Source organism: Dendropsophus ebraccatus, chromosome 1, assembly GCF_027789765.1.
Source record: "Dendropsophus ebraccatus isolate aDenEbr1 chromosome 1, aDenEbr1.pat, whole genome shotgun sequence".
Taxonomy (NCBI): domain Eukaryota; kingdom Metazoa; phylum Chordata; class Amphibia; order Anura; family Hylidae; genus Dendropsophus; species Dendropsophus ebraccatus.
Window position 1 is genome coordinate 211,430,434 of NC_091454.1, and position 23,700 is coordinate 211,454,133.

Below are 23,700 nucleotides of genomic sequence, written 5' to 3' on the forward strand. Positions count from 1 at the left end.
TAGTGACGCCGCACATATGGCTCATAGCATCCATGGCGGAGAACTCCCACCTGACTAGGAAGCCTCACAAATCATATCAATGAAGCACAAGTGACAATACGGTCCACCTCACAAGCTGTTCTACACTGTATATGAACATGCATGCGGTAATACAGATCAGAACGGAGCACTTACAGTATATTCTACAGGAGTGGGATCATCTATGCTCTCACAGCCATCTAGTGGCCAATCTGTGGAACTGCAGTGCTGCTCACACACCAGACACAGACAGACCGTGGCTGCCCTTCTGTGAAACTGTAGTAGTCTACCAGCCACAACTGGGATATTTATGCAACGTCCTCTGTATCTAACACAGATGTGTGACTATTTCACTGCAAGTTATACAGTACTGCAATGTGTGAACACAGCCTTTTAGTCCTGACAGGATAACAACACATGATGATGAATTATGTATTCCAGGAGTGTGAGATACTCTGCGAGATCAATTAATCTCTGTGGAGTGGGTTAGATCAGGAATGAGGAATCTTCGTCCCTCCACCTCCAGCCTTCGGCTGTTCAGGCATTATGGGAATTGTAGTTTTGCAACAGCTGGAGGGCCGAAGATTCCCCATCCCTGGAGTAGCAGGAGCAGAGCTGTGTTGTACAGGTCCGATCAGATTGTGTACTACTTATAACATAGGACTAGGTAATGAGTGTGATCTCCTGAGCTCCCTCTAGTGGTGACTGCTGGCAGTAGCAGCACACTGCTTCCCATGATACAGATAGTTGGGGATGGATGACTTCTGCACATTTAGGGTGCGTTCACACCTGCAGGATCCGCAGCAGATTTGATGGTGCAGATTTGATGCTGTGTTCAGTTATTTAAATGAAATCTGCTGTGGATCCGCAGCAGAAAATCAGCTGCGGATCCGGTAAGTGTGAACGTACCCTTAGGCTATGTTCACACTACGTATATGTCTGGCCACATATTTTCACGGCCGGACATATACGCGGTAAACTCTGGCCGCTGATTTACGCTACTTGCGGCCGGCTACGTACGGACCGCGAACTTACGCCCGTAGTCTACTTACGCTTCCTGAGCGGCGTACGTAGCGATCTGACAGCGGTCTTTTACTTGGAAATCTTCGCCTTGCCCCGGACACCCCACAGAACCTTTTGGATCGGCACAAAAAGCTGCAAAAATGAAGAAATCACCACTATGTACGGGACCGCATGTAACGCTACGGGTGTAAGTTACAGCATTTCCATCCTCAAACAATGGTCTGGTTCATGCTTTACAGCGCCGCGTACGATCCGGGCGTAAGTTGTTACGTAGTGTGAACTGTGCAGCCGTACATCGTATACTTTCCATTGTACGCAAACTACGTAAGTCTCCGGCCGCTTATTCACGGAACGCACTACGTCCGGAGACTTACGTAGTGTGCCTAAGGTGGTAAAGGTACAGTGTGTTATCCTGCAGTAATATTCTACCTCCCTCTATACATGAGATCTGTAACCACTACATACACATAGCTCTGCTTGTGGGCTGTATAAGCATAACGGATGGAGCTTTCATAATCTATGAAACTACTATTATATTTTCTATGAGTATTACTTGTAGGAGCACATGTAGCCTTAACCTAGGTGGTGATATGTGATCAATGCTGGTGAGCTTCCACCCACAGAGAAGATGGCTGGCGCAGTCCTATGAGTAACAACTCATCCTTCATCTACAGTGCCGGATACAGATCATCACTGTCCGCCTTTTAGGATGAAACTTGTCCATGGCTTCATGTCTGACCAGTAATAGAGAGAGAGCTGCCAAATACACTGCAACTCATAACTCATATAGACGAGTGATGGGAGCGGGGGGGACAGTCTGATGACACTTCTGTTTGTGATGACTCAGTTATTGGTGGAATGATGAACTGTGTTATATGAAGCTCCTGGGACATCAATCATAATGTGTATACCAGTATATCCGCCACATCATAGGAATACAGCACAGTGCAGCACCATATTACTGATGTATCATTATGCAGTGTGATTATTATCTGTGTGTGTGTGTGTGTGTATATATATATATATATATATATATATATATATATATATATATATATATATATATATATATATATATATATATTATGTGTGTGTATGTGTATATGTATATATATATATATATATATATATATATATACTATATACACAGTGGTACCTTGGTTTAAGAGTAACTTGGTTTAAGAGCGTTTTGGTTTAAGAGCTCACAGTTTTTCAAAATTGTGACTTGGTGCAAGAGCATTGCTTTGGTTCAAGAGCTCCCTGAACTGGGTGGGAGCGCGAGTGGGGGGAGGGGCATGGTCTACATAGCGGGGTCTACAGCCCTGTACTCTGAACCAGGAAGTCTCCCTCACCTTCCAAATCATAGCAGATCCACTTCAGGCTGGGGCTTACATCAGGGGACAGGACTGTGGGGGTAAGTTCTCCATAGCTGTAACCCCTCTCTTCCTGGACATAGAGCGCTGCATGTATGTGCCCACATCTGCCCTGCTCATTCCTTCATGCTCCCTGCAGTCTCTGTCAGCCCTTGTGTTTCCCATCCTCTCCATTACTGTACAGTAACTTATAATATCACAGATTCTGCTGCTTCTGAAAGTTTGTTTCATTGTTCCATCTGTTTTACATGTTATTCAGAATAATTAATATATATAATTGTCTGCATTTCTATGATTTCTTATGGGAAAATTTGCTTTTGGTTTAAGAGTGGATTTGGATTACTAGCACGGTCCCGGAACAAATTATGCTTGTAATCCAAGGCACCACTGTGTATGTGTGTGTGTGTGTGTGTATATATATATATATATATATATATATATATATATATATATATATATATTATATTATAGTGTGATTGTTAGATACAGTGGTGCCTTGGTTTAAGAGTATCTTGGATTTAGAGTGCTTTGCAAGAAGAGCTCAAAGCTTTAAAAATTGGAACTTTTGTTTAAGAGCTCCCTGTACTGGGTGGGAGGGGGGAGGGGCATGGTCTGCAGCACTGTACTCTGACCCAGGAAGTCTCCCTCACCTCTTAAATCATAGCAGATCCACTTCAGGCTGGGGCTTACATCAGGGGACAGGACTGTGGAGGTAATCTCTCCATAGCTGTAACCCCTCTCTCCCCGGACAGAGAGTGCTGCATGTACATGCCCACATCTGCCCTGCTCATTCCTTCATGCTTCCTGCAGTCTCTGTCAGCCCTTGTTTCCCATCTTCTCCATTCCTGCTATAATGAGCCTGAGCTCACACTCAGCTAGCTATACACACTGCTGCTATAATGTACCTGCACTTACACTCAGCCCTTCACACTGTTGTATAGAGACGTTTCTGTCACTGTCCTCCTTTACAGCTCTGTGATTCTCACTTCCTGATTGGTCCCTGCTGAACACCCCCCCTTCCCCATCGGTGTCATGTGACCACACAGACCTCTGACAGCAGCCCTGCTTCTCTATTCTAGCCTGTTGTACTACACTACTGCATTATAGAGATGTGCAGTTCCATCTTGTATCTACAAACTGCTGCTGTGTTATCAGGTTTATGCCCTTACTATACATTATACTCCACATGCTGATTGCTTTACTGCACAGTAATTTCACAGTAATATCACATATTCAGCTGTTTCTAAATGTTTGTCTCATTTGTTTTATATGTTGCTCAGAAGAAAAAAAAAAAAAAAAAAGAAAAATCATCATTTTTGGGGTGTGGAACCAATTGTTGGCCTTTTAATGATTTCTTATGGGAAAATTTGCTTTGGTTTAAGAGTGGATTGGGATTACAAGCACGGTCCCAGAACTAATTATGCTCGTACTCCAAGGCACCACTATGTATGTGTGTATATATATATATATATATAATATATATATATATATATATATATATATATATATATATATATATATATATAATATATATTATATATATATATATATATATATATATATATATATATATCATTATACAGTATGATTATCAGCAGTGTGTAGGTATTATATTATACAGAGCAGTGTCCATATACCGGTATCATTATACAGTGCAGTGTTATATCTTGGTGACTGCTGAGTGGTGTAAGAGCAGACAGCACAGCTAGAACAGCAGCTAATGATTCAGCAATTAGTGTAATGAAGACAGATTTACATGCTCAGCTTAGTAGGAGGTGATAGCAAACTATATAGCAGATCTACCAGGACCGACCAAGCACTGCACTGTATAATATATTTATTTATACATATATATTATGTATATACTGCTAATAATCACACTGTATAATGTATATAGTGTGGTGTCCCACCTCCGGTGTGTCTTTCTCTTCTATACACCTGTCAAAAAGTTCTCACTTCAGGTTAAGTGGTGTATGAAGTATTTACAGTTTCCCCACTAGGTGTCAGTAATATTTATGTACTTACTGTACTGAAGTCAGTAATGGGTTAAGGTTTGTGTGTACCATGTGGTGTTTGCTGACCACTTCTCTACCTATCCTCCCTCTTCTTTCTCCTGCACGCACTCATCCCCACCACTCACAGGCAGGCAAGTCCCCTGTAGGAGATGTTTCACTGGTGGAGAAGGTACACTTCAGTCTTATCCAAATTCTCAGTGAGATAAAACACTAAAGACAACGGTTATTGCAGAAGTTAAGCCAGGGCCTGGCTGATGCCGGGATCCCTGTTAGGGACACAAAGTGGTTGAATCTAGCCACCAGGGTGAACAGATGCAGTTGGAGACCAGCGCTTTTTCTACAACCAAAACTATATCTATTATGCAGTGCTAAGCACACAGGGAGAGTATTCACTAAGGAACACCCTCACTGATCCACACCAGGATGTCTTAAAAAGGCAGGGCAGTGTCCTGAAAGAGATAGGAGCTAGCCTCAGTAGGACAAAGCAACTGTAAAAGTAAAGGTCTACGTATCCTATTGCACAGTGCAGGTAACTGGGAAGACTTGGACACCTAGCTACACCCAGATAACCACAGCTGGGACTCGTGCTACCCTACTGGGATGGGTTCTACACTACCAGAGGGCAGAAGGCGGTAAGACAGTGTCTAAACGTGAGTACGAGTATCACTTCACTTAAAGTATTTAGTAAAAGTTCTGGCAGAGTACAAAGCTACACTGGGTTAGGGCTCCTCTGGCAAACTCCTCTCCTCTCTACAAGCACTGCTGCAACTCTTCTCAAGCGCCTACCTCCATCACTAAGGTCAAGCACTAGAGTCTATTTCAAGATTTGCTACTTGTGAAACCGTGTACTGTGAACTACAAAACTTCCAGTAAACCTGTTATATTTTCATACAACACACAGGACTGAACTTCATTTTCTGTCTGCACCTGTACACACACCACCGCATACCTTGGGTTATTTTTCTCCTTTCTGTGGGTGGCGGTACCGACAGACTGGGTTGGTCAGTTGCCACTCAGGACTGCTGTGACGAGGACACTGTGGTGTAGTCAGTGATCAGGTATAGATGACACTGTGGTGTAGTCAGTGATCAGGTATAGATGACACTGTGGTGCAGTCGGTGATCAGGTATAGATGACACTGTGGTGCAGTCGGTGATCAGGTATAGATGACACTGGTGCAGTCGGTGATCAGGTATAGATGACACTGGGGTGTAGTCAGTGATCAGGTATAGATGACACTGGGGTGCAGCCGGTGATCAGGTATAGATGACACTGTTGTGTAGTCGGTGATCAGGTATAGATGACACTGGGGTGTAGTCAGTGATCAGGTATAGATGACACTGGGGTGCAGCCGGTGATCAGGTATAGATGACACTGTTGTGTAGTCGGTGATCAGGTATAGATGACACTGGGGTGCAGCCGGTGATCAGGTATAGATGACACTGGGGTGTAGTCAGTGATCAGGTATAGATGACACTGGGGTGTAGTCAGTGATCAGGTATAGATGACACTGCGGTGTAGTCAGTGATCAGGTATAGATGACACTGCGGTGCAGTCGGTGATCAGTGTCGGGGACATATATGGTCAGGGCTGCAGACATATAAGTCAGTGGTTGTTGTTGTTCCCGGCCTGTCTCCTCCTAATCCTCCCCCCTCCCCGGTGTAATGCTGTCCATGTGATGGGGACAGAAGCCAGAGCCCTCACCGCTCTGCACACTTCTATTCCCTGCTGTGGACTCTTCACTCCTTTCAGTCAGTTTTCTAAGGAAATAATAGAAGTGACTGTGTGTAGTGTTCATACTGCTTCCTATGCCTGGGATGTGGCCGTCCTCTGCTCCCTTGGGTTTTACCTTCCAGCCATGCAGATAGGGATCAGCTTGTCCTAACATCTCCCCCATGGTGGGGCCTCACGTCACTACATAGAGAAGAGTGGCTGGGCTTAATAGGTGTGAACATAGCTGTAGATAAGAGTTATAGTAGAAGAAGTGTAGGGAACCTTGGCTCTCCAGCTGTGGCATAACTACTACTCCCATCATGCCTGGGCAGCCAAAGCTTTAGCTATCCTACCCCTGTAGTAGAGTAACTTAGGATATGAGAGGAGATGGGGTCTCCTTTCAGCTTCATAGATGAGTTCCCCAGCATCGGCGTAGTAAATAAAGGGCTCAGGACTCTGTAACCAGGCCTTGATGGACTCTGTAGAACAATGTACGACCACCCCGTACATTACAACCAGGCCTTGTGCTTTTCCCTTACACCAGGTAGAATGCTGCCGTCCCTTTATCATCTCCATTTAACTCTTTGCTCTCTTCTCCCGAATGATTCTGAATCTGCTTATATACAAGTATATACAGCCCTGCAAGGTGACCTTCCCCTCCCGCTGCCTTCATTACATGGAGACAATACAATTATTAGGCCACATAATAAGTCCCCACACCTGCAAAGCAATCAGAGCTTGTTGGGGGCAGCAGAGCTCGCCCCATGAGGGTTCCCAGACCTCCTACCGCTAATCAATTCCAATTAACAGACAAGAGATGACAGCGGCAATCAGACGACAATGGCGCTGTTAGCAATGTATTGTGGGGGACCATAACTAGTGATGGCGTATCACACAACAATGGGCTGCTAATCAGGGAGAACCTCTTATAAATAACAATTAGATGTATGATTATCCTGGAACATATGGTGCTATAGAGTATCTATTGTCGATTCATTTTGCACTATGGAGCAAATTTAGCAGCAAAAGGGGCGCAAAACACCTTAGCCACCACTAGGGGGAGCTCACTGCACAGTCATACAGCTTTATACTAGATGTAAAGGTCCCTATGCAGTTAGCTCCCCCTAGTGGTGGCTGTATGCATTATCTACAGAAAAGTCCTGTCTACATAGATGATATAAGAATACAAAGTATGGTTACATTTATAGGTACAATGAAAGACATTGTCTCTTCTAAAGTTATACTACATTTAGTAATAGGACCAAGAGTAAGAGTAAGTTAGACTGGTGTTTTTTTTTTTTTTGCTTATGATAGCAACATAATATGCAGAGAATCTCCATGTGCCAACAGCAGAATACAGGCCTCTCGTAATGGATGGTGTGAGATCAGCTAAAACACAGTTATATAGGAGGGAGTTTCTACTAATATAATTGGCCTCAAATAGATTGTTTTGCAGCTTCACCGTATCCATCTACTGATCTGCTTGTGTCTGCTCCAAAAGCATTTAACATTTTCCTATTTTGGCCACTAGGTGTCACTAAAGTACGTATGTATTTTTATATTTAAATACAGTGGTACGAGTGTAATATGTTCCAGGACCGTGCTTGTAATCCAAATCCACTCTTATACCAAAGCAAATTTTCCCATAAGAAATCATTGATATGCAGACAATTGGTTCCACACCCCCACAAATGGAACAAACATTTATAAGCAGCAGAATCTGTGATATTATAAGTTACTGTACAGTAATGGAGAGGATGGGAAACACAAGGGCTGACAGAGACTGCAGGGAGCATGAAGGAATGAGCAGGGCAGATGAGGGCACATACATGCAGCACTCTCTGTCCGGGGAGAGAGGGGTTACAGCTATGGAGAGATTACCCCCACAGTCCTGTCCCCTGATGTAAGCCCCAGCCTGAAGTGGATCTGCTATGATTTGGAAGGTGAGGGAGACTTGCTGGGTCAGAGTACAGTGCTGTAGACCCCGCTATGCAGACCATGCCCCTCCTCCACTCCCCGTCCCACCCAGTACAGGAAGCTCTTAAGCCAAAGCAATACTCTTAAACCAAGTCACAATTTTGAAAAACTGTGAGCTCTTAAACCAAAACGCTCTTAAACCAAGTTATCACTGTAAAATATATATATATATATATATATATATATATATATATTATTCTATTCTTTTTTTTTTTTTTCCGAGGAGAGACTTGCCAAAAAGTTTTATTTAAAAAATCTACCATTCCGTGTACACAGCTCCTCTGCAGACCTATGTGTGTTCATGACAACAGAATTACAAGCAAACCTTGTGTGCTCTGATCCACTCTCTCTGCCCCCTGTTGTTGGTGATATACAGGTTCTCCACTTTTATACAGAACTATTTTCAGGAGACTTTTAGGAAGCAGAAGGGAAGCAGCTGGTCTACACTCCGAGGGTCCTCGTTGGAGGACTTTGCTTTGCCATGCATTACATAGACAGCCCATTGGCATCATGTATTGCTTCATTTTACCTGTGGGGGCACTGCAGCGGAACTGAACACATGGGGGGAGAGTTATCAAACATGGTGTAAAGTGAGACTGGCTCAGTTGCTCCTAGCAACCAATCAGATTCCACCTTTCATTTTCAAAAGAATCTGTGAGGAATGAAAGATGGAATCTGATTGGTTGCTAGGGGCAACTGAGCCAGTTACACTTTACACCATGTTTGATAAATCTCCCCCATAGAGCCATGTTCCCTCAGAATACACTTGATCCTTGAGAGTTGCAGAAGTAGGGACACCCTAAGGGTCCTATTTGACTAAGCAATTTTTCGTTTTGGCTGATTTACGATAAAGGATTGCAAACAAGCGTTTTTGGAAACAACCTTAAATGGTTCACCGTAACACACAAAACTATAGCCGTTAGTTAAAGTCTCACTGTAATTTAGTTTTAGTTTTTTTTTGCAGAAATCAATAGTCCCGGCGATTTTAAGAAACTTTGTAATTGGATTTATTAGGCAAATCTGCCATTATCTGCATTCAAAAAGCCTTGTCCCAGGTCCCCCCCCCCCCCCCCCCGCCCTCCCACCTCTCACTCATTCACTGCTTATTATCAGGAAATCTCAACCCTTGTACATCAGTCGGGCCCTGTGTAACCTATGGAGAAGGGAGGGGCAGATTAGTCAGCAGCAGAGAGGAGAGAACAAAGGATTACACAGTGGGAGCTGTGTGAAAGCCAGTATTTAGAGGTCAGAGGAGATAGGCAAAGGAGATCCCAGCAAAAGAAGGAACGATGTGTACATACACGAAAGATTAGCGATGATATTGGGGTCAGCTTTGAAGATGCAATCAATGACACACCAACGATTTTTCGATCCTTGCCTACACACCGAACGATCGTTGTTTACATTTGAACAATATAAGGATGTAAGTCCTCTCCCAGCTCGTTCTCCTGATCAATACAGGTCTGAACACTCGGACCCAAAGCGATCAAAACTTTTGACATGTCTTAATAAAACGACAGATACACTTTAAGGGACTCATCAGTACTGCTTTTTTCCCACCAGAAATAGCGCCCCTCTTGTCCATTGTCCGTGTCTGGTATTGCAGCATAGCCCCATGAACCCCTGGAACCCCAGACGCAGGCCCAGAACAAGCACTGAGCGGTTTCTGTAAAGAGAAGGAATCTGCTGCATCTTTTAATCCCTTGAAGTTGTTGCCTGGGCGGCTTTGCATGTCTGTTTCCTATTATACTTACCCCGCTATTTGGCCACTCGTCAGCTTCCACAACTATCCGCCGTTTAGTTGCGTCTTTATAATCTTGTGAAATATGACTTTCAGCGAACCTTTTAATTAGGCCTCGATGGTTTACAAAATGGAAAAAACGACATCACAAAAATGGCGGAAACGTGCCCTAAACTGAACCGTCCCTGTGATGTGACAGGTTTCTCCTGGGAACCTTCTCATTCATCTCATCACGCCAGCTCCAAAATATGTCCTCTCCCCCGTTTACCGCTGAGAAACTGATTGAATTCCGCTCTGAATGTCGTCAATATAGCGGCACCTTGTGACAGGACTGACAGGATTTATGAGGAGATGAGTCAAAGTTTGGCCGACATTTCATAAAGGTGGGAAAAGAACTAGAAAACAGGATCTGATTTATTAATTTTTTTTACCAGGATGCGGCGCCACACTTGTCAGTGACGGTGTGTGGTATTGCAATTTGGATAAGGCTAAAAAATATTTGAAAAGACACCATACAGTGAAAACCTTATTCTAACACCCCCCCCCCCCCCCCCCCCCCCCAAAAAAAAAAAAAAAAAATCCTTTCCAATCAGCTTGTGTCCGAAAGTGACAGAGATTTGTAATTTACTTCTATTAAAAAAAATCTCAAGTCTTCCAGTACTTATCAGCTGCTGGATGTCCTGCTGGATGTGGTGTCTGGACAGCAGGACAGGTTTTCTATGGGGATTTGCTACTGCACTGGACAGTTCCTGACATGGACAGAGGTGGCAGCAGAGAGCACTGTGTTAGACTGGAAAGAATACACCACTTCCTGCAGGACACACAGCAGCTGATAAGTACTGCAATAGAGAGATTTTTTAATAGAAATAAATAAAAAATCTTTGCTACTTTTCTAGCATTAGTTGACTTGAAAGAAGAAAAAAAAGAAATTTGGGCGAACAACCCCTTTTAACAGTTGGTAAAGAATACAACAATGAATCTGCCCACCCTTAGGGGTTATTCACACAAATTTGCAGATGTTACGGAAGGGAACGGAATGTAATAGATTGGTTCCCTGCCCGGCAGTGTTTCCGTACTTATCTGCTGCTGTATGTCCTGCAGGAAGTGATGTATTCTTTCCAGTCTGATACAGTGCTCTCTGCTGCCACCTATGTCCATGTCAGGAACTGCCCAGAGCAGGAGTGGATTTTTATGAGGATTTGTTACTGCTCTGCACCTTCACCAATCAGCATATAGCCGCTCCAGGTACTCCTGCCTCTCTGTGGGCACTGTGATGATGCACTCCTCTGCTGGGTGGCCCTACATTGGGCAGTGTTCCCAGTTTATGAACCCTCCTCAGGGAAAACGTTAACATACATGGTACAGAGCGTTAGATATTAGAGTTTTTCCAGCCTATTGTGCCATGTCCTTGTCTGCTCCAGGAAATGTAGTTCGGCTCTCCCCCCCATTGATGCCAAAACGCAGCCCGAAATGGAGGGGTGGAGGGCGTCCAGAGATTTCTTTCTTCTTTTCATTTCCACAGATGAATTTCATTACATATTATTCCGGCCTGATTTCTCAAGAAGTCCTGCAGTCACTTATAATTAAATCCTGCATCCTGGTTATTATGTGCTCGGCAGCCACGAGAGAGTCGCAAGGGATGGGGCCTATGGGCCCTATTCCACCGGACGATTATCGTTAAGATTATCGTTAAATCGTTCAAATCTAAACGATAATTGTTCGGTTGAAATGCAGTTAACGATTAACGACCGAATGAGAAATCATTGATCACTAAGACCTGGACCTATTTTTATCGTTGCTCGTCGCAAAACGTTCGCAAATCGTTCGCATTGAATAAGACATTGTTCGGTCGTTCGCAATAGATACAAACGCAATAGCGAATAAATAGTGAAGAAAAACTATCGCAATTACGATCATAAGTAACGATTAACGTTCCATGGAAATGAGTGAACGTTTTCAGGTCTTTCGCAGGTCGTTTGAGATAGTTAATCGTTAATGATTATACAAACGATTATCGTCCGGTGGAATAGGGCCATATGGCTTGGCCGGGCTGGAGCCGCTACAGGATACATCCCTGCTACAGGGGCCGGCACACTGCAAAAACGGGGTGCACGGCGGGTGTAGGTGGTACTGGTATTGTCTGCTTCTATGGATAGAAGGGTCAAGTCTAAGGGCCCTATTACACTGTAAGCATAAACTGATCTCCTAGATCGGAGCTTACTTACTGAACTCATATACTGCTCAATAATCTGGCAGCAAGGGCTGTGCGTGTGTATATATATATATATATATATATATATATATATATATATATATATATATATATATATATATATGTGTATATAGCGATGTCTGTTCATCTCTCTCCACCCTCCCCGACGTCCTGCTAGCTTCGGCCCGATCCTGGCACAGTGTGAAGTCACAGGCCACTCATCCAGTCACCATGACAGGCCATTCAGCCAATCACTGGGACATTGCCTGTGACCTCACACAGTGCCAGGAGCGGGACGAAGCTAGCAGGATGTTGGGGAGTGTGGTGAGGTATGTAGGAGGGTTTTTTTTTAACAGTCACCAGCTGTCACTATAACGTGTAGCAATGTGCGCCCAATGCCCTATGACTTTGAGTCTGGACATAGAGAAGCGGTCAGCTGATGACCATTGCCTCTATTACAGAGAGCAATAATCAGCCTGATTCAGCCAATTATCGCTCTGTGTAATAGGTCCCTAAGGTACTGGTAACACAAACCGATTATTGGGAATTTACCGGCCAGTAACTGCTTCATGAAAAAGCTCATGTTGTAAAACAACTATCAGCCGGTATTCACAATGTCGCTGATCGCTGGTATACAACAGGAAACAATCCCGATGCTGACAGTTTGCTGGCCGTCTCTCCGTGCAATAGGAGCAGCAGCAGACCACCACTATATCCTGTGGGCTCCCCGGAGTAGAGAATCTTGGCTCTCCAGCTGTTGCAAAACTACAACTCCCATCATGCATGGACAGCCAGAGCTAAAGCTTCTGCAAGTTCTGCAACAGCTGGAGAGCCGAGGTTCCCTACCCCTGCTATAGTCTCTCGTCTCATAATCTGTGTATCTTCTGTCAGGGAATGATGCTCTTGGATATAGAATCTTTACTTGGCAGAAGCTGATGGACTCTAAGCGATCCTATGAAACTGAGGTCCAGAAATGGAAGGAGGTGCTCCTCATCCTGCCTCATTCTGTCCCTCTCCTCTAACAGGATTTGGGGAGAGCGCGGCTGGGCTAGAGCAGGTATCTGGCCACCAACTGGAATGTCCCTAATGTTGTACAGTATGCTAGTGTAAGTCAATGGGCTCCATTGCTCAAAGCCAGTACAATTGTGTAACAGGCTAAACCAGTACAACACAGCATAATCACATAGTAACTGTACAAAGCAGGCAATAAAGGCAATTGTCAACCAATACCCCCATCCCACGGGGACATGTAGTGTGACACTGCAATGTCCATGGAAAAAGAGCCTATATATAACATGGTATTAGTTCTCTGATAAGCTAGTTATGTGACAGGGAGTCTGCTCTTCCCACCACAGGGTGACACAGACAGGAGGGAGGAGCTATGTGATGTGGAGTCTGCCCCTCCCACCAAAGGGTGACAGGAGGGAGGAGCTATGTGACACTGAGTCTGCTACTCCCACCACAGAGTGACACTGACAGGAGGGAGGAGCTATGTGAGATATAGTCTGCTCCTCCAACCACAGGGTGACACAGACAGGAGGGAGGAGCTATGTGACATGGAGTCTGCTCTTCCCACCACAGGGTGACACAGACAGGAGGGAGGAGCTATGTGATGTGGAGTCTGCCCCTCCCACCAAAGGGTGACAGGAGGGAGGAGCTATGTGACACTGAGTCTGCTACTCCCACCACAGAGTGACACTGACAGGAGGGAGGAGCTATGTGAGATATAGTCTGCTCCTCCAACCACAGGGTGACACAGACAGGAGGGAGGAGCTATGTGACATGGAGTCTGCTCTTCCCAACCCAGGGTGATACAGGAGGGAGGAGCTATGTGACATGGAGTCTACTCTTCCCACCACAGGGTGATAGACAGGAGGGAGGAGCTATGTGACATGGAGTCTGCTCTTCCCAACCCAGGGTGATACAGGAGGGAGGAGCTATGTGACATGGAGTCTACTCTTCCCACCACAGGGTGATAGACAGGAGGGAGGAGCTATGTGACATGGAGTCTGCTCTTCCCAACCCAGGGTGATAGACAGGAGGGAGGAGCTATGTGAAATGGAGTCTGCTCTTCCCAACCCAGGGTGATAGACAGGAGGGAGGAGCTATGTGAAATGGAGTCTGCTCTTCCCACCACAGGGTGATAGACAGGAGGGAGGAGCTATGTGACATGGAGTCTGCTCTTCCCACCCCAGGGTGACACAGACAGGAGGGAGGAGCTATGTGATGTGGAGTCTGCTCTTCCCAACCCAGGGTGATACAGGAGGGAGGAGCTATGTGACATGGAGTCTACTCTTCCCACCACAGGGTGATAGACAGGAGGGAGGAGCTATGTGACATGGAGTCTGCTCTTCCCACCCCAGGGTGATAGACAGGAGGGAGGAGCTATGTGACATGGAGTCTGCTCTTCCCACCACAGGGTGATAGACAGGAGGGAGGAGCTATGTGACATGGAGTCTGCTCTTCCCACCCCAGGGTGACACAGACAGGAGGGAGGAGCTATGTGATGTGGAGTCTGCTCTTCCCACCACAGGGTGAGCTATATGACATGGATAGTCTATCCTCCCCACCATAAGGTGACACAGACACAAGGTTACAACATGTCAGTGCTTGAGCAGCTACAGGACAAACATGGAGCGTTCATTCCTTGCGGTGTATATTTAGCTCATGATGTATAGAGCTGACGCTAGTTATACTGTCCTGCTGGGTTCCACCTGTCACACTAGTCAAGCGGCTGTCACAGTGCTGGTCAGGGCAGTGGCAGGCTGATGCTGGGGGTCTGATCAGATGATGAGGGGCACAGTACAGAGGAAGTCTCCTAGCTGCAGCTCTTCCGTCCTCGGCTGTCTCACCAGCAGTGGGCCTGCCATTCATTCACTTTCCTGAGAATCTGTCTGTAACCGTCACATTTTCCTGTTTGGCATTATCTCAGAGTTGTGGTCACCCCTCCCTGAGCTAGTAGCGCTCTCTGTGATGCCACTGCCCGCTGCACATGGGCTCATCCACTGCCTGCTACCATGTTCTGTACAAATACAAATCCAGTTATTACCCTAATAAGCTTCACACCTTTTCTTTATCCTGGCACGTGTTCAGGGACTGTCATACCTAGAGGCGGCCATACACCTACAATAGCTGCCAACTAATCGTCCCCTCTGCTTACAGCTATATCTCCTGCTCCTCCTGGTCCTGGTGGAGTTGGTGTATAGGGACATACTGTAGTACACTCCTCCCTATAATCTTCTTATAACTGATACTCCATAGTATCCTCCTTAACCCTAATACTTTACTCCTTATTAGTAATATTTTCCACCTTATATCCACTTCTCTCTCCTCTTTGTAACCTTTTTTTAGACATTTTCTCCTTATAACTAATGTTCTTCTCCTTAAGAGTACGTTCACCAGTACCGTATCTGCAGTGTATACGCAGTAAGTCAAAGTCAGTGCCCTTAACCCCCCGCGACTGACTGGCTGAGCGCCGGGAGACGCCAGGAGCCCCCGAAGCAAGCCAGACCAGGGACCTGGTAAAGTATGTACCTGGGCCGCGGGGGTTTAAGGGAGCTGGCTTTGACATACAGCGGGATGACAATTTCACTGCAAGCTCGCATCGTGAAGTCCACGGAGGATACAGTATGTGTGAATGTACCCTAAAGGGGTATTCCACTCAAACATAACTTTTTCATAAGTATCTGCCCATGGTGAGACTTACAATTCCTTCCATACTTATTATCTATTCAGTCTCCTTCCTCCAGCTCTGAGCTGCTGCTTTCTGCTGAAGACACAAAAAACTATGTGTGAGCTTTTCTCCTCGTCTCCTCCTCCTCCCCCCTCCCTTCTGAGACAGCTGGTGTAAACAGGTCCTTATTTGCAGCAACTTTGTAATGCCGGGAGGATTAATCACAGTGAATTCATCAGCAACTTGACCTCAAAATAACCCTCCTAGCATCACAAAGAAGCTACAGTGTTGCAGATACAGCCTGCCAGGGACTTGTTTACATCAACTGTCTCAGGAGGGGGAGGCGGAGTGAAAAGTTTTTTGTGTTTTCAGCAGAAAGCAGCAGCTGATAACTGGGGGAAGGAGACTGAATAGATAATAACAAGTATGGAAGGAATTGTTAGTCTCACCATGGGCAGCAACATATCAAAAGTTATGTATGAGCGGAACACCCCTTTAAATCTAATGCTCTCCTCTTTTTATACTTATCGTTTTTTAGCTTAGGTAGCTTAGGTCTAATGCTCTCCAGGCTGTAACTTATACTTTTTATGTCTATTACTTAAGCTAACAAAACACAGTAATCACTGAACTCAAGGAGAACAGTGAAAAAAATTCCAATGAAGTACTCAATCAAGAGTCTCCACTGATGCCCCTAAAAATCCAGAATCCTACTCCACACTGACGAGGGGCAAAAACCCCAAAATGGCTGTCTGTGGATGGAAGCCTGCCTTGACAAGCCCTTGTCATGATCGCAATACTCGCACCTTGAGTTAGACATTGACAGAAGGGGCCACCCTGGTGTTTCCCTATTTATGTTCCAATACTCGCAACCGAGTGGGACTTAAGGGGCTATTTATCAGGGTGGTTTGGTGCTCTCCCTATCATGGAGGCACCCCGTGGCAACAGGCGAGAGATATCTGGCTATCCCGTGTTTTGAGACTCGCAACCGAGGCTCCACGGACTCCTGTTTTGCATATTACTTAAACTACTACAATACTCTCCACCTTATAACCAATACTCCCCTCCCCATCTATAATACTCTGCTCTGTATAACCACTACTCCTTTCCTTATAACCACTACTCCTTTCCTCATCTCTTATACTCCCCTCTGTATAACCCCTAATCTCCTGCTTATCTTTTATACTCCTCTCCGTATTACCACTACTCTCCTCCGTATAACCACTACTCCCCTCCTTAGAACTACTCTCCTCCTCATCTCTGATACTCCCCTCCGTATTACCACTACTTCCCTCCCCATCTCTAATACTCCCCTCCGTATAACCAACACTCCCCTCACCATCTCTAATACTCTCCTCCTCATCTCTTATACTCCCCTTCGTATAACCACTGCTCTCCTCCTTAGAACTACTACTCTCCTCCTCATCTCTGATACTCCCCTCTGTATAACCACTACTCCCCTCCATATTACCACTACTCCCCTCCGTATAACCACTACTCCCCTCCATATTACCACTACTCCCCTCCGTATAACCACTACTCCCCTCCGTATAACCACTACTCCCCTCCGTATAACCACTACTCCCCTCCGTATAACCACTACTCCCCTCCTTATAACCACTACTCCCCTCCTTATAACCACTACTCCCCTCCTTAGAACCACTACTCTCCTCCTCATCTCTTATACTCCCCTCCGTATAACCACTACTCTCCTCCGTATACTTACTAATCCCCTCCGTATAACCACTACTCTCCTCCGTATACTTACTACTCCCCTCCGTATATCCACTACTCCCCTCCGTATAACCAACACTCCCCTCCCCATCTCTAATACTCTCCTCCTCATCTCTTTTATACTCCCCTTCGTATAACCACTGCTCTCCTCCTTAGAACCACTACTCTCCTCCTCATCTCTGATACTCCCCTCTGTATAACCACTACTCCCCTCCATATTACCACTACTCCCCTCCGTATAACCACTACTCCCCTCCGTATAACCACTACTCCCCTCCTTAGAACTACTATTCTCCTCCTCATCTTTTATACTCCCCTCCGTATAACCACTACTCCCCTCCTTAGAACCACTACTCTCCTCCGTATAACCACTACTCCCCTCCGTATAACCACTACTCCCCTCCGTATTACCACTACTCTCCTCCTCATCTCTTATACTCCCCTCCGTATAACCACTACTCCCCTCCGTATTACCACTACTCTCCTCCTCATCTCTTATACTCCCCTCCGTATACTTACTACTTCCCTCCGTATAACCACTATCCCCCTCCTTATAACTACCACTCTCCTCCTCTGCCTTCCTCTTTCTGTCTTTCTCTGACTCCTTTCCCCCTCCCTCTCTCCTTATCTGTCTCTCCCCTTCTTCTGCTTTCTCACACACGGAAGAAGCTCGGTCAGACAGAGGAGAACTTCTCTGCACCCGGCCACTTTCCGTAGTATCTTGCACCTTCATCGGACTATAAACACTCCGCCGGCGTCCAGCGCACTCCTCAAACACAGCTGAAACTTTGCTCCCAGTTGCTGGCGCTCCCTGTATCCGGCGGGGACCTGGAGCCAGTGCTCACCTGTTGAGTCTTGTAAGAGCAAAGAGGGGCACGTTCTTCCTGACCCAACACAGCACCTTCTGCAGATCGCTGGAGGAGCGGAAGATTGGAATGGGGGGGAAGTGAAAGAGAGTTAAAAAAGCGACTATTTTTCTCTTGTGAGGGGTGTGAATAACACGTCTCTCGCTCCTGATCACACACACTTCATTGCAGTCTTCCTCAGCTATTTATTCCATGTATGCCTGGAGGAAGCGGCAGCCGATTCTGTAACTCCATAACCTGCAGAGGACCCAGAGGAATCCACCAGTCATTGTGTCCCCCCTTATAATGGGGGAGTCTGCGGTACAGGGGGTGTCTGGCCAGAAGGGGGTCTTACCCACAATCCTTGAGAAAAACACAAAAATCAACTCCCAGGAGGACGATGCTTTCCTGCCGGCCAGTGTCGAGCCTATACCACCGCGTCTCAAGTTGCAGGAAAAATCTCCACAGTCTCCTGTGTTTTTCCCGTGTTCTTCCCCAACCTACCTGAAGAAGTTACAAATGAATAGAAGTATACGGGAATTCCGCAAACACCGGAGCCTCCAGTTCTGGTGAGAGTTATCACTTTATTTAATATAGAGTAATACTGTCATAATATATATCAATACTATACTCCTATTACTCCTATAATGTCCTCAGATATCTATTACTCCATATACCCTCCCCTATATCTCCTCCTATTACTCCATATATCCTCCCTATATCCCCCCTATTACTCCATATATCCTCCCTATATCTCCTCCTATTACCTCCATATATCCTCCCTATATCTCCTCCTATTACTCCATATATCCCCTATATATCCTCCTATTACTCCATATATCCTCCCCTATATCTCCTCCTATTACTCCATATAACCTCCCTATATCTCCTCCTATTACTCCATATATCCCCCTATATCTCCTCCTATTACTCCATATATCCCCCTATATCTCCTCCTATTACTCCATATATCCTCCCTATATCTCCTCCTATTACTCCATATATCCTCCCTATATCTCCTCCTATTACTCCATATACCCCCTATATCTCCTATTATTCCATATATCCTCCCTATATCTCCTCCTATTACTCCATATATACTCCCTATATCTCCTCCTATTACTCCATATATACTCCCTATATCTCCTCCTATTACTCCATATAACTCCCTATATATCCTCCTATTACTCCATATATCCCCCATATCTCCTCCTATTACTCCATATAACCTCCCTATATCTCCTCCTATTACTCCATATATCCTCCCTATATCTCCTCCTATTACCTCCATATATCCCCCTATATCTCCTCCTATTACTCCATATATCCTCCCTATCTCCTCCTATTACTCCATATATCCTCCCTATCTCCTCCTATTACTCCATATATCCTCCCTATATCTCCTATTTCTCCATATATCCTCCCTATATCTCCTCCTATTACTCCATATATCCTCCTATTACTCCATATATCCTCTCTATATCCCCCCTATTACTCCATATATCCTCCCTATATCTCCTCCTATTACCTCTATATATCCCCCTATATCTCCTCCTATTACTCCATATATCCCCCTATATCCCCCCTATTACTCCATATATCCTCCCTATATCTCCTCCTATTACCTCCATATATCCTCCCCTATATCTCCTATTACTCCATATACCCTCCCCTATATCTCCTCCTATTACTCCATATATCCTCCCTATATCTCCTCCTATTACTCCATATATCCTCCCTATATCTCCTCCTATTACTCCATATATCCTCCCTATATCTCCTCCTATTACTCCATATATCCTCCCTATATCTCCTCCTATTACCTCCATATATCCTCCCCTATATCTCCTCCTATTACTCCATATATCCTCCCTAAATCTCCTCCTATTACTCCATATACCCTCCCCTAAATCTCCTCCTATTACTCCATATATCCTCCCTATATCTCCTCCTATTACTCCATATATCCTTCCTATATCTCCTCCTATTACTCCATATATCCTCCCTATATCTCCTCCTATTACTCCATATATCCTCCCCTATATCTCCTCCTATTACTCCATATATCCTCCCTATATCTCCTCCTATTACTCCATATATCCTCCCTATATCTCCTCCTATTACTCCATATACCCCCTATATCTCCTCCTATTACTCCATATATCCTCCCTATATCTCCTCCTATTACTCCATATATCCTTCCTATATCTCCTCCTATTACTCCATATATCCTCCCCTATATCTCCTCCTATTACTCTATATATCCTCCCTATATCTCCTCCTATTACTCCATATATCCTCCCCTATATCTCCTCCTATTAGTCTATATATCCTCCCTATATCTCCTCCTATTACTCCATATACCCTCCCTATATCTCCTCCTATTACTCCATATATCCTCCCCTATATCTCCTCCTATTACTCCATATATCCTCCCTATATCTCCTCCTATTACTCCATTTACCCCCTATATCTCCTCCTATTACTCCATATACCTCCCTATATCTCCTCCTATTACTCCATATAACCTCCCTATATCTCCTCCTATTACTCCATATATCCTCCCTATATCTCCTCCTATTACTCCATATAACTCCCCATATCTCCTCCTATTACTCCATATATCCTCCTATTACTCCATATATCCTCCCTATATCTCCTCCTATTACTCCATATATCCTCCCCTATATCTCCTCCTATTAGTCTATATATCCTCCCTATATCTCCTCCTATTACTCCATATATCCTTCCTATATCTCCTCATATTACTCTATATATCCTCCCTATATCTCGTCCTATTACTCCATATATCCTCCGTATATCTCCTCCTATTACTCCATATATCCCCCTATATCTCCTCCTATTACTCCATATATCCTCCTATATCTCCTCCTATTACTCCATATACCCTCCCCATATCTCCTCCTATTACTCCATATATCCTCCCTATATCTCCTCCTATTACTCCATATACCTCCCTATATCTCCTCCTATTGCTCCATATATCCTCCCTATATCTCCTCCTATTACTCCATATAACCTCCCTATATCTCCTCCTATTACTCCATACATCCTCCCCTATATATCCTCCTATTACTCCATATAACCTCCCTATATCTCCTCCTATTACTCCATACATCCTCCCCTATATATCCTCCTATTACTCCATATAACCTCCCTATATCTCCTCCTATTACTCCATATAACCTCCCCATATCTCCTCCTATTACTCCATATAACCTCCCCATATCTCTTCCTATTACTCCATATACCACCTGTATCTCCTCCTATTACTCCATATACCCTCCCTATATCTCCTCCTATTACCCCATATATCCTCCCCTATATCTCCTCCTATTACTCCATATATCCCCCTATATCTCCTCCTATTACCCCATATATCCTCCCTATATCTCCTCCTATTACTCCATACAACCTCCCCTATATCTCCTCCTACTCTTGCCCATGACACATAAGGGACAGATCATTGTTGGATATAGTGATGGCTGGAGTCTCGTATAGTCACCTGTAGTCTAGTTGCAGGACTTGGATGTCGCTTACACTTTGTAACCCAGAGGTTCTATATACTTTCCCCTGGATACATCATCATGTCTTACTCTGGCCTGGTATCTGCCCTCTCTGTATCCTCTGGCGTGGTATCTGCCCTCTCTGTATCCTCTGGCCTGGTATCTGCCCTCTCTGGATACTCCTGCCTGGTATCTGCCCTCTCTGGATACTCCTGCCTGGTATCTGCCCTCTCTGTATACTCCTGCCTGGTATCTGCCCTCTCTGTATCCTCTGACCTGGTATCTGCCCTCTCTGTATACTGGTATCTGCCCTCTCTGTATCCTCTGGCATGGTATCTGCCCTCTCCGTATACTGGTATTTGCCCTCTCTGTATACTGGTATCTGCCCTCTCTGTATCCTCTGGCCTGGTATCTGCCCTCTCTGTATCCTCTGGCCTGGTATCTGCCCTCTCTGTATACTCCTGCCTGGTATCTGCCCTCTCTGTATCCTCTGGCCTGGTATCTGCCCTCTCTGTATCCTCTGGCGTGGTATCTGCCCTCTCTGTATACTGGTATCTGCCCTCTCTGTATACTGGTATCTGCCCTCTCTGTATCCTCTGGCCTGGTATCTGCCCTCTCTGTATCCTCTGGCGTGGTATCTGCCCTCTCTGTATACTGGTATCTGCCCTCTCTGTATCCTCTGGCCTGGTATCTGCCCTCTCTGTATACTGGTATCTGCCCTCTCTGTATACTCTCGGTCCCCACTCTCTGCAGTAATGAGATGTTGGTGTCTGTAATGACTCCTGACGTATCCCATCCTGTACATGGATATTACCGCTGATGTATGTGGCGGTAAGCAGGGTGTATTATACTCCCACTCACACCTATGTATTCATCCACGCACATACCATGTTGTTACCATCCGTAGTTATGTTCCCTACGTACCAATTTGATTGCAAGCTCTTGAGCTATTATCGTAAACCACTTCATACCTGCATACTGCTGAATTAGAGGGTATTGTGCTCCCCTCTCTCTCTATAGTACCGTACTCATTGTGCTGCACTGTAATCCAGTGTTGCTATGTATTATATCATCTCAGACCCGTCAAACATGGCCGTAATTGTGAGAAAAATACGCTGTTGGGGGTGGGGGCCATGTTCTTCTGAGTGTAATATCCCTTTAATGCCTCCATTACTTACATAATTTAGCTTTATATGATGTTAAGCAACAAATTGAGTAGCCCCCCCCTCCCCCAACTTCCCCTTTTACATAGTTTTTTGTTTTCTTTCAGCCCTTGTAGTACCGCCATATAGAACAGAGATAATACCATAATTCCTTTCCCACAGGATTGCGACAGATGAGGTTTTAGCCATGTTAAAAGGAGGATTGGTGTCACATGCAGTACACAACCAGTACTTGACAGAAATTCTTGCAGCTCCTGTATTTCTCTAGGCCTCTTGAAAGTCTCCCAGACCAATTTATTTTTGTTTTTTTCATACATTTTTAAAGGGAATGTGTCACCTAAATTTTCTTTTACTAAATAGAGTCAGATACAAAAAGTTCTTCTTTTATTCCAATCTGTTTCTATACTCTGACTTTAATTTTTATTATTATTATTATTATTATTTATTTATTTTAATTTTTGTACGTTGCAGCCATCTTGCCTGAGCTGTTTTTAACAGCACTAAGGACATGCTTTACAGCAAGACTCATGGACATAGACTCTGTCCCCTTGAGATGAATGTGAAACATTACTGAGCACGCTCTGTGACCTGTGAAGAGGTCATTCCACATGGAGCAGCTATTGTCTCCTCTATCTACTGGTGTCACATGACGCTGCAATGCTGTACAGATCACTTTAAAGCAGCCTCCT

General features: G+C 44.9%; 1 protein-coding gene across 6 annotated transcripts in view; it reads left to right on the forward strand.

The window, feature by feature from the left end:
- Window positions 1-23,700, forward strand: part of PDE4A (phosphodiesterase 4A) — a 570,117-nt gene that overhangs the window by 470,130 nt on the left and 76,287 nt on the right. Inside the window, exon 1 of one of the 6 annotated variants that reach the window (XM_069946437.1) lies at window positions 12,361-12,401. The exons of 4 other annotated variants lie outside the window; for them this stretch is intronic. In XM_069946437.1, the coding sequence (XP_069802538.1) occupies window positions 12,382-12,401 (20 nt within the window). In that variant the 5' untranslated portion in view covers window positions 12,361-12,381. Of the gene's footprint in view, window positions 1-12,360; window positions 12,402-18,146; window positions 18,891-23,700 lie in introns of those variants that run through there. One more of the 6 variants, XM_069946420.1, reaches the window with a different exon arrangement.